This window comes from Myotis yumanensis, unplaced genomic scaffold, assembly GCF_028538775.1.
Source record: "Myotis yumanensis isolate MYYU_CA2020_CCGP unplaced genomic scaffold, mMyoYum1.0.hap1 SCAF_5, whole genome shotgun sequence".
Taxonomy (NCBI): domain Eukaryota; kingdom Metazoa; phylum Chordata; class Mammalia; order Chiroptera; family Vespertilionidae; genus Myotis; species Myotis yumanensis.
The window spans coordinates 90,891,285-90,907,489 of record NW_027223756.1 but is presented as its reverse complement, the minus strand read 5'-3'; the positions used below and the strand labels follow the sequence as shown (position 1 = coordinate 90,907,489).

The window sequence follows — 16,205 nt, the reverse complement described above, 5'->3', positions numbered from 1 at the left end:
CCGAGTGAGGCAGCCTGGGAAGCGGGGGCGGGCGGAGGATGCGGAGAACGGGCGGGGCCACGGCGCTGCTGCAACTCCGGGATGCGGGCAGGTGGATCGCGGCCCCTGTCATCTGGTCTCGCGTACCCACTGGAGAGAGGATCTCAGCCTGAGCTAGGGACCAAAGGAAACAGACAGGGTGATGAGATACAGGAGTCTATTTGCCAGAATATCAGGGAGGGCCTCCCGGAAGAGGCTGCGTTTGAGCTGGCCAAAACAGGCAATCGAGGCAGGAGGAACTGCGAGGAACCTGTCGTAGGGAGGGGCTTGTTAGGATAAGAGGGAGGTGGGGCTAAAGCCTAGACCCTAGAGAATGGAAATGAAGCGTCGGGAGCGTTGCAAGCTGGTCAGCCAAGGCTTTGGGAAGGTCCCCGGCATTACCTCCTTTGATACCCAAGTCAGGGGGGCGGTAACTTGGGAGCAGTTTGCCTCCTTTGGAAAGCCCTCTCAGCCCGTCCTCATCTTCTTCTGGCCCAGCCCTAACCCACAGATCTGGGGGATCGGGCCCCTGCTCCCCCGGACTGAGGGCCTCTCGGCCCGAACTGGGTGGGGTGGGGCAGAGAGGTGCTGATAGGGAAGTGGGGAGTGCTGTTAAAATTTCTAATTGTCTTGGGAAAACTTGGGACAAACGGACACTTCTGGCTTCCATAAAAGCCGTACTCCCCAGGTGAGGAATGGTAGCCCCGTGAACCTAGCGTTAGGTCACCCTCGCTTCCTCGCTGTCAGGCATGGGAGTGGGGGTACCCCTCTAAATCGGGGTCTCCTGTAAAGGTGACCCCTGCTCCCCAGTGTGTCCCTCCCAGGTGCCTGCCAAGGCCTGGAGGCCTCCCGCGCCTCGTCTACGCTCCGCCCCCGCAGACTGGGCGGCAGTCCCGCAGGGTCGATGGGTCAAAGGGCGCCTCAGGTTCCGGCCCAGGAGGAAGGAACAGAGGTTGCGGGCGGGCGGGGGGGGGGGGGGGGGGGGATGGCGCACGCTTTCTCCCCGGCCGGCCGCCCCGCTTTCATGTCCCCGGCCTCGGCCGGCCCCCACGTGGCTTAATCAGGCGCGGCTGTGCTTGGTGAACCCCGAACATCTGGATCCTGGCGCGCCCCTCCCCCCTCCCGGCTAGGCCGCGGCGACCCTGCGGCTGCGGTTTGCGAGGGTGGGGAAACCCGCGTCCAACCTACCGCGCGCCAGCCCCGCGCCTCGGGAAACGTCCCGTTTCCCCGGTGGGAAACCCAGGCCCCAGGCCCCTGCGGCGGAGTCAGGATGCAAGCCCACACATGTCAGCTCGAGCCCCGCGCGCTCACGCCTTCCGCAATGACCGTCCTGCATTGATCGCAAACAAAACCTTTCCCAGGCATTTTCCTGCAATAAATCTGTAAGGAAGCACCAGCAGCAGTTCCCAATTTGCAGATGAGGAAACTGAGGCTCAGGGTGGCCAAGGGTGTCGGTCCAGGTGACAAGTCAGAGAAGCAAAAGACGGCAAGATTGGAGGACGCGCGTCGGGGATACTAGGCGTCGCTTAGAGCGAAAAAAGAAGTAAGTACAGCCGAGTCCTGCGGAGGGGGAAACTGAGGCAGGAGGGGTTGGACCGCTGGCCTTGGTCTCCCGAGAGGAGTGAAAAGGTTAGATCGCCGCCGCCCCTCTTTCTGCTCCGCGAGGCTGCTGGGGGCCGAAGCGGAAGGAGGAATTGACCCCGGCCCCCCAGGTGAGCCCACTCGCCCCTCCTGTCGTTCCCGAGGGAGCAGGTCCAGGTGAGGGGCGGGAGGGCCGGCGGGCGGCCAGGGTCGGATTTCAGGAAATCCGCCGACATTCCTTCGGGGCTTAAGAGGGAAAGTTGACTCGGCGCCGCCCCTCGCCCCCCCCCTCCACTTCCTACCCCCTGGGGCGGCCCGGTGGGGGCTGCAGGCGGGAGGCGGGGGGCGCGCTGCGGCCGGCCTGGGTGTGAATCAGCAGAGCCCGGCGTCCGGGAAGCAGCGGCTGCGGTCAGAGCGGGCATCGGACAAGCGCCCTTTGTCCCTTGCCGCCCTCACCACGACCCCGCTGACCCCCACCCCCAAGTTGGGTACAGGCGGGGAGAAGGCATGGCCTCTTGGCGCCAGCGATTGCTGACAGTGAGGAGGCAGGGGAAAGGGGCACAGTGTCTCCCCCCAACTGTCAGTGCCTCCTGGACCCCAGACGTCCGAAGTTCTCCAGAGAGCAAGACGGGGTAGGGAGCTCAGGCTCAGTGCACTGGCCCTGACCTGGACTCCCACCTCCAGTGCCTGTAACCCAGGCATCCCAGTTCCCCAGCCTCAGCCTCCTAGGTGGAAATGATAGAGCACCTCAGTCTTATGCACACAGGTCCTGGACCTTATTCTGCTCCCCCCCCCCCCCCCCCCGCCGACCCCCACTCCCACCCCCACCCCCACCCCCAGTCCAAGTCCAGAACCTCACTGTCCCACTTCCTGGGAACACTGGCCTGAACCGAAAGGCAGCTAATCTAAGCAGGGGTTGGGGGTGGGGATGGTGTCTCAAGGGAGAGACAGCTCTGTGCCCTCCTCATTCCTACTGGCTCTGGGTCTCTATGGGACCCTAAAGGTGCTGTAACCATGGCCTCCCCCCAGTGGCGCCTCATAACCCTGGCATGATGCAGGGAGCTGGGGCTGGAGGGTCTCCCCCAACCTAATCCTTAGGTGCAGAGACTGAAAGACTAGGGAAGAGCCCCTCCCCTAGCCCATGTGGGGCCCTCCCTTCATCTGCCCCCTCAGTACATTCCCAGCCACCTTCAAGGACTTGGGTCAATATTTGCTAGAAGTTCCATCAATGCTGGTTCCTCTTCCTGAACAAAGAGGTGCTGCAACTGGGGAAGAAGGGGTTAAGTCACAGGGACACCATGGTTAAGGAAGGTGCACCCAGAGGTCAAATCTTTCCTTAAAGTCAAAGGTATGGGGTCAAGGTCACCCAGAGGGCAGAGGGCACACATCAGGACAGGGTTGGACAGGATTGGGAAATCCAAAGAATCCATACCCTTCTATCGGTAAGGACCAGAGAGGGGTGGCTACTGGCTTGGGTCACACAGCACTTCAGGGGCATAGGCCTGGCTAGGACCCTAGGCAACATGATACACTGGGACTGAGTTTTCTTGCTGCTTGGAGGGACTGAGAATTCTCTATCTTTTTATTTTGCAAATGTTCACTGAGCTCTTCTCCTGTCCTGGACCCAACATGAGGGTCCTAATGGCTCTCAAGCTGCTCACAGTCTAAAGGAAATAAGTCACCAGAGGAAGCTGATGTTTGAAGAGCTGTGTTACAAAGACCATTTAAAAAGGGGAAAGGGATAGAGAGTGCTTGGGAAGGGTGGGAGGTCTTTCTGAGAAGACAACGCTTGACCTGTGACCTGGTGGAAGAGAAAGCACTAACTGGGGGGAAGATTTGGGGGAACTGCACTCCTGCAGAGGGAACAGCAAACGTACAAATACCCTGCCTGATGTGTTTGGGGAAATGGGGCTGCAGTGCCTGGAGCGTCGTGAGGGAGAGGAAGGGGAAAAGGAAGGTGGAGAAGAGGAAGGGAGGGGAGGGAAGGAATGTAGCAGGGCAGAGGAGACCTGCTTCACTTCTTTTAGAAGTTCCCTCCCTCTGCCTGCAATGCAGATGGGGACAGAAGATTATGGGGAAGGTATGGGGTCAAGGTCACCCCAGAGGAAGCCAGTGACACCCCAGAGGGAGATGGTGGGGCGCAGACCCAAATGTGGTGGGAAGAAGGGGGTCAGGATCTCAGGATGGGGATGTGTTTTGGAATCAGAGCCAACAGGATTTGTTGATGGATGGGACGTGGGGGAAGCACAAAGGAGAGAGTTGTCACGCACGCCTCCAGGTCTCTGGCCTGAGCACCTGGGTGGATGGGGGAGCTTTTTCCTAAGACCCAGGGATGACTTGGGGAGGAGTAGAGATTGGGGGGAAATATCAAGATTTTCCTCCAGAAGCCTGAAGTGTTCCAAAGAGGGAGTCAAACTTTGAAGGGGGGGTAGGGGTGGCACATATCCTGAACACAATTCCATACAAGAACTGCCACCTCCACTTCACCCTCTGGACCACCCAGTGGCAGGTGGGATTACAGCCCCATTTTTCAGAGGAGACAAACTGAGGCCTGGGGACCACCTCTGCTCTAAAATCACATGTCCTCAGTGCTCAGTGCTATGCTAAGCACTTAGATTGTGGGGCCCTTGCAGCACTGCATCTTTCCACAGAAACCCTTAGGCAGCCTAGGAGTCACCCACTGTGCCAAGGGGGAAACTGAGGCAGAGGCCTGGGTGGTTCCAGTAAAAGGCCAAACCCATCAAAAGTCCAGATTGGGGGGCAGTTGCGTAGAGCCCCCAGGACTCCAAGCCCAATTCTATTATCTGACAGTCTGGGTTCTAAGTTGGAGACCCAAGTAGCAGGGGTGGAGGACAGCCTTGAGCAAACGAGGTGGAGGTTCCTGAGCCCCTTTCAGACACTTTTACCCCCTTAACTGGTTAGGGACCTGCGTGAAGGTCCAGGCCTCAGGGAACCCCGTGAAAGGAGAGTTAGAGACCCCCCTCTCAGGACAAGCGGTCGGGGGCGGGGCTTCGACCCAAATCGCGGCCCGGCAGGAACTCTCATTTCTGGCCTTGAGTTCAGGAACCCTTTTATCCTGGGCGTACTGATCGGCCAGGGACGGAGAGGAGGGGCATGAGGCGTCCGGGCTGGAAGGGGGTCCCGAAACCCAAGCAATAGCCAAAAATAATAACACAGAGGATTCCTGCGCAAAAATAGTAAGACAGACTCGCATCGCTCCCGGCAGCCTGCGTTACCTGGAGTCAGCGGGCGGCGGCCGCCGGAGCGATTACTCACTGCGTGGCGCACCCCACCCGCGGGGCCGCTGAGCGGATTTTTCCGTGGGGGGGTGTCAGTGAGCCTGGGGGGGCCCCCTTACCGCTCTCCTCCTGGGCATCTTTTCTGCCAGCGGGCAGGACCCGCATAGGGCCGCGTCCCCGCTCCCACAGGGGCCCCTTTCCCCTGTCTGCCCACGCAGGAGCTCCCCCCTGAGGCCCCCAAACCCCCTGAGGAACCTCTGCCCCATCCCGCTCGAGGGGGGACTACAGAGCCAGAAGGAGTGCCAGGGACTCCGTGCTTCCTTTTTCTGCGTTTTCCCTCCAGCAAAGCCTGGGCCGGAGGTTGCCCGTGAGGACGGAGGAGAGGCAGGATGCAGGGAGAGGGGGCCGCTGGGACCAGACTGATAGAACCCGCACGCCGCCAGTGGCGTGGGGCGAGTAGGGAGCGACTTTCAGGCCGCTGGGGAGGGAGGGGGACTGGAGGTGGAAGCAGGCGGAGCTCAGGGACCACTCAGCGGGGAGACGGGACCAAAGCTGTGGTGCAGGCTGAGACAGACGATTGCGGGGGCAGGAGCGGCCAGGGCTGAGGGCCACAGGGGACACTGAAGGGGCGCAGGGCCGAGAGCAGGGTGCGGAGAAGTGTGCGGGAATATGGAAACGGAGTGGGGGCGCCAGGTCCCACACTGGGGGTGGGGTGGGGAACCTAGAACCGGCTGGGTTCGAATGGAAGGTCCCAGGCCGGTAGGGGTTGGGTGGGAGGGGGTTCTGGGCCGCGGGACAGAGAGCGCGCGGTGTGCGGCAGGGCGGAGGCCGGACGGGTGGGGCGCGCGGTGCCCGCGGGCAGGCGGGCGGCGGAGAAGCCGGTGCGGGGCCGCCACTCCCCCCCACCCGGGGCCGGGGGCGGGGCCGGGCGGGGCCAGCGGCGCATTAGCGCCTTGTCAATTCGGCTGCTCAGACTTGCTCTGGCCTCCGCGCCCGCGCCCAGAGACGTGCGGGCTGCCCAGTCCTCGCCCTCCCGCGCCCCGCGCCGCCTCTGCCCGCCGCGCGCCCCCCGGCAGCGCCGGCCCCATGCCCGCCGGCCGCCTGGGCCCCGCCGCCCAATCCGCGCGGCGGCCGCCGCCGCTGCTGCCCCTACTGCTGCTCTGCGTCCTCGGGGCTCCGCGAGACGGATCAGGAGCCCGTGAGTATCCAGCGCCCTGCTCCCTCCTTACCCCCTGGGTGGAGAGCGTGCGCCCTGGGGGCAGCCGCAGGGGGGCGGAAGGGAAGGGAGCGCAGGCGCCACCTGGACGGCCCGGGAACAAAGGAAGGCGCCCCCGGCACGGCCCTCGGGGCGCCCTCACCTGCGGGGCGCACAGCGCAGCAGTCCACTGGCCCGAGGGTCCAGCTTTCGCGCCCGAGGCCTTACCTGGGCCGCCGGGGCCAAGGACGTCCGGCCCGGCCCCAGACGCCCGGCCCGGCCCCCCGGAGTTTGGGGGGCCCGCGTACTGGGACCCTCTGCATGCTGGGACTCGGCGGGCGCACGCAACAGCGTCCGCAGACTCTGAGCCGCGGACCGCGGGGCAAGGATCCTGGGCGGGGGCGCACGCGGAAAATGCGCTGGGTGCCGGCCCCAAGCACCCCCCTTCCCGCCCCCGGTGGAGGGATGAGCCCCGCGAGGAAGGCGGGGCGGGAGGGGGCGGCTCTGGCCGCCTGGCGCGCGGCCCGGGGTCCCCGGGGACGCGCCTCTCCGCGGGCCGGCGCCGCCGCCCTCCCCCAGCGGGACATTGCTCGCGGGGGTCCACGGAGTTTCACCCACCGAGTCCACTCGGAACCGTTCCCGGCCCGGCTGCGCCCGGCTGGTAGCCTCCAGCGAGAGAAATCTTTGTGAGCCAGTGGGGTGAGAGGGAGAGGAATCGGAGCCAATGAGTCCGGGCACCGCGGGCCCAGCCTTGGTTGGGCCCTCTTCTTCCTCCCCGCAAACCCACAGCCTGGCAGGCCAAGACCCCCGCCCCCGACGGGAGCTCTTGGCCTGCCGCACTCTCTCCACAACATGCATACCCCCTCCAGGACACAGTCTATATCCAGACCCATTCTAGGACACACCCAGAGACACACAAAGACACACTGGCTTGTGGCCCATCACCCTCGCCCTCAGTCGCACACACTGCATCCCAGATGCACATTCGCACACCATCGGCGCACACACATTCCATCCCTGGCACACACACTCTCATGGTCACACACTTATTCCTTAAGGGATATAGCACAGGAACACATACACAGGCACAGCTGCCCTGGACACTCATAGTCACTCCACACACCCATCCAGACACACAGGTTGCCCCAGGTGGACACACACTGCTGCCCAGGTCACCCCACACTGCAAAGAGCTATCTGCAGGCTCACTGCGGTGCTCCTCCAGAGAGGGCAGGGTCTGGGCACCCTCTAGGGGAATTTGCTGAAAGCCCCGCAGTCCAGATTGCCTGGGCAGGTGAGGGGCTGCCCCAGGCCCTCCCCAGGTGCCTGAGGCCCTGAGTGCCAGTGTTTGTGGCAGGCTTTGTTTCCCAGCCTGTAGAGCAGCAGGGAAAGTGGTTGGGGGCGGGCGGTTGGGGGCGGGCGGGGGGGGGGGGGGTTTGTGCGTGAGTTTTTTTCTTTAAGGGGAAGAAATTAAATAAAAGATTCTCACACCTTGGCAATATGTTTCTACTTACGGTGTGTCTCAGCACCTGACCAGACCAGCAGGCGGGTGGGTTGTAAAGTGTCAGCAGGTACCAGTGGGATGGGAGATGGGGACCCCTGTAGGGACCCCAGGATGGAGGCCACCCTCCTGTATTGCTTGCAGAGAATCTCACACTTTTCCCTTTTAAAACACATGGTGTTTCTTTTTAATAACAGCAGTGGCTCCAGATTGGGAAGTGGGGAAGGAAAAAACTTTTAAAGGCCTCAGCTCTGCAGGAACGGCATGGAGACAGGGATGTAGGTTGGAAAGGCTGTCCAAAAGACTAGCCCAGGGATCTGCTTTGGGGAGCCTTCTAGGAGGCCCCCAAATCAGGCCAAGGCCCCCCCAACCTCAGTGAGCTATTCCTCCTGGAATGTGTGCATCCCGGTCCTGAGTGCCGTGGCCCATTATGTGGGGAGTGCGGAGCCAGCCTGGACCCCAGAGTTGGGAGGGGCTTTAATCCTAGTAGTTCCTAGGCACTTTGGACCTCTTGATCTCATCTCATTAATCTCCCCAGCAGGTAGAATATATTTTCCTCCCATTTTATGGAAGAGGAAACTGAGAACTGGAGAGGGAAAAACAATTGCCCAGGTGCTCCAGCTGGAATTGGCACCCACATCCCAGGAGGAGAAGGCCTCCCTCTGACCTTTCCTACTGGAGCTGGGGGGGGGGGGGGGGGGGTTGGCCTGTCCAGGCCCGCCTTGCCTTGCCCTCTCGCCCCGTCCCCCGCCCAGCCCTTGGAGGGCAGCTGCAGCTGCTGGCAGGCGGGCAACACTAGTTCAGGCCAGGCGGGTGTGGCAGAGGGGCAATGCCCCCAGGCCAGGACCCCCCAGAAAGCCCTTTCCTGACCAGGCTGTGAATATGGGGGGCGGGTGCAGGAGGGATGTGACCCATCCCCCGAGGACTGAGAGTGGGTCTGGGTCTGGGCAGGCCTGGCCTGCCCCTGCCTCCCACCCTGCTGGGGGTGGGGGCAGGCAGGAAGTGGTGGGTGGGCCGGGGCAGAGATGCTGGCACGCCCGAGTTCATGCCGGAGGAATTCCGAATTAGCTAGCGGCTGGCTGCCTGGGACCTCCGGGGCGGGCGGCCCCCTGCCCCCCCCCCCCAACCCCGCCTCCTCGGCTCTGGCCCGCTCAGCCGGCTCCTTCGCACGGATGCTGAGACCTCCGGAGAGCCCTGGGCCAAGCCTCAAACGCAACTGTGATTCTAGGCTCTAACAAGACATGGCCCTCAAGCCAAGTTTGCCCCAGAAAATTGTCAGGGCTGGCCCCTGGAACCGTGTCCACCCCACCTCTCCCATCTGGGGCCGTGAAGGCCAACACAAGGCAGCCGCTGGCTTTGGGGGGGGAGGGGGCATCCCCGGGGGCCAGGATCATCCTGTCCTTGGCTGCCATCTCAAGGAAGCTGGGCTGCTCTCCCCTCTGCCCCTCTGTCCCTCTGCTCCCCCTGCAGTCCCTTCTTGCAGTTGCCTGAGGATCTTTTTAAAATGTTAATCACTGCCCCCCCCACCCCCCCATCCCCCCCACCCCTTCAGAACCCAGGAATACGCCCTGCCAGTCAGTCCCCTGCTGACCTCCCAGACTTCATTTCCTACTATTTTTGCCCCAGGACTTTTGTACTTGCTGCTCCCACTGCCTGGATACGCTCTCCTACATATTTGCATGGCTACTTCTTTCACTTTATTCAGGTCTCAGCTCAAATGCCACCTCCCTAGACAGGCCTCCTGGGCCATTGAGCTGCACTGATGACTGATGCTTTACTTTCTCCCTATTTATTCTCTTCGGTATTTATTTGTGTTTTCTATTTTTCCTGCTGCTCTCTTGGATTCAAGACCCACAAGGACAGGAGTCTTGGGTATCTTGGTCACCATGGTGCCCCCAGGTCCTGGCACACTGATCAATAAAGGAAGGATCGAACAAGTGAGTGAATGAGTCCTCACAACTAACTGCTCCTGGTGGAGAGAGAGGCTCCTTCCCAGAGACTCAGAGATGTAAAGTGCCTGGACCGAATTTCCACAGTGAGCTGAGGGCATTCGAACCCAGGTCAGCCTGGCTTAAAGGTCCCACAGGGCTGTCCTAACGACAATATTTTCACTCCTTTCAAACAACTGCATGTGTTTGATACTTTGATGCCTTCTTCCCAGATAGAGAGACAGAGACTCAGGGAGGGGTTTCAGGGGCTTGGACTGTAAGTACCCACCCCCTTCTCTGGCTCTTGGTTTCCCTGTGGGTAAAACAATCTCCTCGTAGGTTCTGATTTTCCGAAAAGGGAGCCCTGGGCTACCCCAATGGCCAGCAGGACGGGAGACATCAATCACTTCGTCCCTGAGGCCCAGTGCTCAGCACCCAGCTCACAGAACCCAGTTTAGGAAGTCATTTCCCCGAATCTAATCATCATAATGGACCTGGGAACCAGGAACGTTCTTGTTCCCATTTTTCAGATTAGGAAAAATGAGTCAAAGGACAGATTGAGTTAAGGGACTGAGTCAAGTCCCTTTGAATGGTGGTTGGAGGTCTACAACTTGCCCAGCCACCTTCCATTCCAACACAGAGCAGGACTTTGGAGACAAATGTGAGTTTGAATAGTATGCCCTTCTCTCAGTCAGTGACTTTAGGCAGGGGGCTTAATCTCTCAGAGCCTGGTTTGTTTGTTTGTTTTTAAATCTATAAAAGAGCAGGATTTTCATAGGGAATTCCCCCCCCCCCTACTGTGTGTGAGACCCTCAGGCCTAAAATAAAATTTTTAAAAAGCAAAGTGTAGGGTTTTCCAGAACTATATGCAGAGCAAGAATGACTTGCATGGGAGTGGACATTTCTGTCTGAGGTTTGTAACCACTCAGAACCTTCAGTAGGTCAGTGATGAAGTGGCTCGAATGAATTATCACTGAACCTCAGTTTCTTATCTGTAAAAGGGGAGTAATAATAGGAAAGAGCTCCTTTGCGGGCTTGTCATGAGTCCTGGAGGTCCTAGCATGGTGGTCTCAGGGCAGCTCTATCCCAGGCCTGATAGGCCCTCTTCTCTGACCCCAGACACGGCTGTGATCAGTCCCCAGGACCCCACACTCCTCATCGGCTCCTCCCTGCAGGCCACGTGCTCAGTGCACGGGGACCCGCAGGGCCCTACTGCAGAGGGCCTCTACTGGACCCTAAATGGGCGCCGCCTGCCCCCCGAGCTCTCCCGCATGCTCAACGCCTCCACCCTGGCCCTCGCCTTGGCCAACCTCAACGGATCCAGGCAGCAGTCGGGGGACAACCTCGTGTGCCACGCTCAAGACGGCAGCATCCTAGCGGGCTCCTGCCTCTATGTTGGCCGTAAGTGGCCCCCAGGACGCTCAGGGGTAGCTTTGGGGAGCAGCATCTCCCCCTAAAGGGGCATGGATCATGGGCCCTCTGGCCCAGGGCTGGATGGTGGGCATGCACACTTGAGAGGTATGGGCTTTTGGGTGGGAATGAAAGCCCGGAGACCCTCCCCCCACAGTCCCTAAGAGAGCTCACGCAAGGGGTCGTGTCAACATCCACCCTGTCTGCCCTCCTTCCTCTCTGAGGTGGGGCTGGCTGGCGACCAGCAGCTCCTCTGCCTATCCACAGCCAGTCCAGACCCTCAGCCCCCGCACCCTCTCCTCAGTGCCCCCAGAGAAACCCTTCAACATCAGTTGCTGGTCCAAGAACATGAAGGACCTGACGTGCCGCTGGACACCGGGGGCCCATGGGGAGACCTTCCTCCACACCAACTACTCCCTGAAGTACAAGCTGAGGTTGGTAATGGCCCCTGGCGACATGTAATGCAGCCTAGCTGCCCTCTGAGCTCAGTGTTCTGCCCTAGTGAGGCCTGAGGCCCCTAAGGGACCCTCATGTGTCCTCACTCCCCTGCCCCCACAGGTGGTATGGGCAGGACAACACATGTGAGGAGTACCACACGGTGGGACCCCACTCCTGCCACATCCCCAAGGACCTGGCTCTCTTCACCCCCTACGAGATCTGGGTGGAAGCCACCAACAGGCTGGGCTCGGCCCGCTCAGATGTGCTCACACTGGACATCCTGGATGTGGGTGAGGCACCTCCTGATCCCCCCCCCCACCGCCACACACAAGCCCAGTCATGGCTGCATCTCTGGTCCAATCCTGCTGGTTGAGTCAGTCTCTAGCCCCCTGAATCAGCCAGCATAGTTCCACTCTGCTGAGAACACCTGGCCCCCCTCCTCCTCTAAGCCCAGGTGTGCCAGAGGGCCCTCACTCCCCAGCTGGGAGGGGCTGTCCAGGTCTGAGGCACCCCAGGAAGCCACAGTCTGGAGCTGGGGTGGAGGGGGGGCAGGCAGGAGGCAGGAAATGGATGATCTGCAGCAGAATTGGGCTTAATCTAATTAGGGTGTTTCTCAGCCCTGAGCAGGCCTGTGTCTTAACCCATTCGGCCCCTCACCAAGGCCTCAGGGAGAGAGCCAGCTCTCCCTGCTTCCCATAGGGCTCCCAGAAGGATCCTGGCTTGGAGCCACCCCCACCCCAGCCTTCCCTCTTCGCTTCCTTCAGTCTTGAAGCTGCGGTGGGCATGTTCTCAGCTTCAGCTGTCGCTCTGCACCCAGCATACTGAGGACTTTGTAAGGTGGGAAGGTGCTGGAGGTGTGTGGTGATGGTCCCCTGGCCTCCTGGGAATAATAATAATAATATCATCGGCCAGGCAGTATCTGCTTTTACAGAATTCCCTGAAGATAGGATTATGTTTCTCCTGTCACAGATAATAATGGTGATAACAGCTAACATTAATTGAGTGCTTCTAGGCGCTGAGTGTTTCCTGAATATTGTCTAATGTAATCCACCAGCCTCGAGGGGGTGGGAGGGGGAGGAGAACGGAAGCAGGTGCCACCTAAGCCACATGCTCTGGGATTTGAACCCAGACAGGGGCCAGGGAGGTCCCAGGGGCCCATGACTAAGCCCTGTTCCACCCCGCCTGCCAGTGACCACCGATCCCCCGCCCGATGTGCACGTGAGCCGAGTTGGGGGCCTGGAGGACCAGCTGAGCGTGCGCTGGGTTTCCCCGCCCGCCCTCAAGGACTTCCTCTTCCAAGCCAAGTACCAGATCCGCTACCGCGTGGAGGATAGTGTGGATTGGAAGGTGTCCACCCCGGCCCCGGCCCCGGCCCCGCCCCGCCCCGCCCTGGCCCCGGCCCCGCCCTGGCCCCCTGCCCTGGCCTCTGACCCTGCCCTTGCCGCCCAGGTGGTGGACGACGTGAGCAATCAGACCTCTTGCCGCCTGGCGGGCCTGAAGCCAGGCACCGTCTACTTCGTGCAAGTGCGTTGCAACCCCTTTGGCATCTACGGCTCCAAGAAGGCAGGGATCTGGAGTGAGTGGAGCCACCCTACGGCGGCCTCCACCCCCCGCAGTGGTGAGCACCCCAACATGGTTGGGTGGTTATGGGACCGGCCCTGAACCAGCCTGGGCTTGGGCTTCTGTTTTCTTGTTTTGTTTTTCCAGGAACGTAGAGGTCTCAAACTGGTGACCCCAGGGCTGAATTTGGCCCCGGATCTATTTTCTTTCACCTGTTACTTGAAAAACAAAAAAACATACACGCACACACAAATACCCCCAAATTTTTGGATCTACTTGCAGACATTTAAAAACAGGATGTTTTAACAAAAATATCCTATATTCCCTAGAAAAATTGTCTAGAAAATGTAACAGGACACAGCCAGCATTGCTCCACAGCCCCTATTAGCAAAGGCTTGCCCCTTCATGCCAGGTCCTGTCTTTCAAGTTGCCTCATCGCCAGCTGGCCCATTTCACCAACCTGTACCCCCTCCCCAGCTCCTAAGGGCAAGTAAGTGAGTTTGAGACCCTTGCTTCCAAGGCTGATGGGCTGCCAACTCTTCTTCTGATGGGCCTCAGCTTCCCCTTCTGACTCAGGTAGGGGGCTGGGAATGATCAGGGGCCTGGGTCTGGCTCCCCTTGCCATCTGGGGTTCCGCTGAGCCCACGGACCCCCTTTCTCTCCTTTGTGAAACGATATGAAATCTGTTACTTGAAATGTCTGGCTTCAGCTTTACCCACCTGGAAAGTGGGGATGGTAATGACTCCTATCTCAGACTATTGTACAGACTACTGAGAGATGATAACCCATGAAAAGTGCCCTCATAGTGAGCACTACCAAAGGCCCCCTTCCCCTGCTCCCCACATGGTTTCACCCCAAGGTAGGCCTCCTTTTCTCAGATGAGGACACTTTGGCCTCAGTAGGTTTAGCCAGCCCCCAAGGTCGTATAGGGATCTGAACTCATTTTGCTGGGAAAACAGGCCCATGCTCACTCCTGGGATGGTGGGGAAACCAAGGCCCAGAGAGGGTCTCAGAACCAGGGAGGGGCAGAGCCTAGCTCCAGCCAGCTCCCCAGCCCCCAATGTGGGGCCCTCCAGGTTCTGGGATGGGCGGGAGCTAGCATGACTGGGAGGGGCTGAGCCTTGGCCCCTGCTCGTGCCCAGCACCTGCGATTCTTGCACGGGAGCCAGCAGGCGGCTGCGTCTGCAGAGGAGGCTGGGGAGGCTGGGGGAGGCCAGCAGGGGCCTGGGCTGTGCCAGGGCCTGTCAGCGGGTCCCCTGTGTTATTTATGACGTGAGGCCGATGTCCTTATCCGCCGGCCTGTTCAGGGCTGGCTGAGTCCAGCAGCTGGACCTGCAGGCGGGCCTCCGACCTGGCCCTCCCACCCGCTCCCGGTCCCATTGGCTCATACTCCCAGGGGCTGTCTCCTTAGGATTCTGTCACTCTCTTCCCCTCTGTCTTTCTTGTTTTTTTGTGTGTGTCCCTGTTCCCCCACTTTCTTCACCCCCTCCTCCTCCCTCTGAATCTCCTTGGCTGACCCCCATGGCTTTGGTCTTCCCTGCATCTCCTGTCTCTCCTTGTCCCCATCTCTCAGTCTCTGCCTCTGTATCTCTCTCCCTTTCTCTTCCCCCTGCTCCGTCTCATCCCTCCGGCCTTGGCCTCTCACCTTCTCCCCCAGCCCCTTCCACTCACACCTGGCTCAGGCCACAGGAATCGGGTTCCTGGAGGAGATGTGGAGGAGGAGCCCCTTCCTTCCCCTACCCCCCACCTCCTCAGGGGCGCAGCTGGGCTGGGCGGTGGGGAGGACGCGGTCTCGGGGAAATTGGGGGAGGTGCCCGAGGGGAACGCGGTCCACCGCGCAGGGACCCTCCCTCCACTGTCCGCGCGCGCCCTCTGTCGGGCGCGCCCCAACGCTGCCGCTTCATCCCCAACAGAGCGTCCGGGCCCGGGCGGCGGGGCGTGCGAACCGCGGGGTGGAGAGCCGAGCTCGGGGCCCGTGAGGCGCGAGCTCAAGCAGTTCCTGGGCTGGCTCAAGAAGCACGCGTACTGCTCGAACCTCAGTTTCCGCCTCTACGACCAGTGGAGAGCCTGGATGCAGAAGTCGCACAAGACCCGAAACCAGGTAGGAAGGAGGGACCCGTGGGCAAGGGACGAGGGGTGGGGTGGGGTGGTGGGTGCGCAGCCCCCCGACACCACCTTCTTCCTTACAAGCACAGGACGAGGGGATCCTGCCCTCGGGCAGACGCAGCTCGGCGAGAGGTAAGGGGGCCCCGGTGGGTGGGCTATAGGAAGACTTGGGCCTTCCGGGTGGCCAATAGGCTGTGAACCCCCACTTTCATTCTTGTTTTATTTATCAGCATTTACTTAGCATCAAATGTGCCTGACCCTGTGGCTTTTAATCTAGTAAGCACCCAACTCCTTGGAAATGTCCTAAGTGGAACGGCATCCTCAGGAATGAATGAACATACTGGTCCAAGTTAGCATGTTTGAGCGCCTACTGCATGCTGGGCCTTTGCCAAGGGCTTTATCTGCAGAACATCCCCCCTGGGATAGATAGATATTCTTACTTGTTAGATGGGGAACCAAGGGCCAGGGAGAGGCAGTACCCTGCTCAAAGTCACCCAGCTGAAAGTGGAAGGGCAGGCCAGGACCTGAGTGGAGGGGGATTGGGGGGGGGGGGGGCTCCTAAATTGCTATGAAGTGCTGACACCTGGTAGGATTCTCTGCTTAGTCTGGCTTCACCTCTGCCTGCAGGTCCTGCCAGATAAGCTCTAGGGGCTGGAGGCTGCCCTCCCTGCTTCGTGGAGACCCAGGACTGCAACCAGACTGGGCCACCTCTGTACCCTCACCTCATGGTGCCCGGGCACCCTTGGCAGGAGCTGGAGTGGGCGCTCTGAGCTTCAAGGATCACATCTCTGGCCTCCATGTGAGGCCACCCTTGGGTGCACCCAGTGGTGTTGTGTGTGTGTGTGTGTGAAGGTTGTCCAAGCTGCCCAGGACCCCTACCAGGGCTGAGGGTAAAGAGGAGTTATTAATTCCCTCACCAGAACCTTTCCAAAGAATCTTTTTAAATAAACGAGCTATTTTGGTTCCCTGATTGTGAAGGTGAATTTGGGGCTACAGAGGCCTGGGGTGGGGACTGTAGGGGAGGCATGAGGACTTCTAATGACACTTTGCAATTGAAATTCTCCCAGAATTTCAGATTCTTTCTCCCCCGGATTGGAACTATCTGGTTCTACACTCCTTGGAGAATGTGATTGAAAACACCAGAGTTTCATCAGTCTTGGGGGAGTCTTCCACCCTCCATTCCTGCCCTTGTGGGCCCCCTCAATAGGTACACACCCCAGCACTCCAAGA

At 60.2% G+C, this 16,205-nt stretch overlaps 1 protein-coding gene across 4 annotated transcripts; it reads left to right on the top strand.

Moving 5' to 3' along the window:
* The first annotated feature begins 5,897 nt into the window (after positions 1-5,897).
* CRLF1 (cytokine receptor like factor 1) lies at positions 5,898-15,945 on the top strand. 4 transcript variants are annotated; one of them, XM_070416462.1, is made up of 9 exons: positions 5,898-6,036; positions 10,581-10,862; positions 11,176-11,305; positions 11,430-11,599; positions 12,499-12,656; positions 12,759-12,927; positions 14,783-14,970; positions 15,065-15,107; positions 15,603-15,945. In XM_070416462.1, exons 1-9 carry the CDS (start codon positions 5,925-5,927, stop codon positions 15,614-15,616), a joined length of 1,266 nt encoding a protein of 421 aa, XP_070272563.1. In that variant the 5' UTR covers positions 5,898-5,924; the 3' UTR covers positions 15,617-15,945. The 4 variants fall into 4 exon arrangements, with proteins under 4 accessions (XP_070272563.1, XP_070272562.1, XP_070272564.1 ...); XM_070416461.1 differs by having other exon boundaries at positions 15,060-15,107; XM_070416464.1 differs by lacking the exon at positions 5,898-6,036 and adding an exon at positions 9,383-9,470 and having other exon boundaries at positions 15,060-15,107.
* Positions 15,946-16,205: the final 260 nt, after the last annotated feature.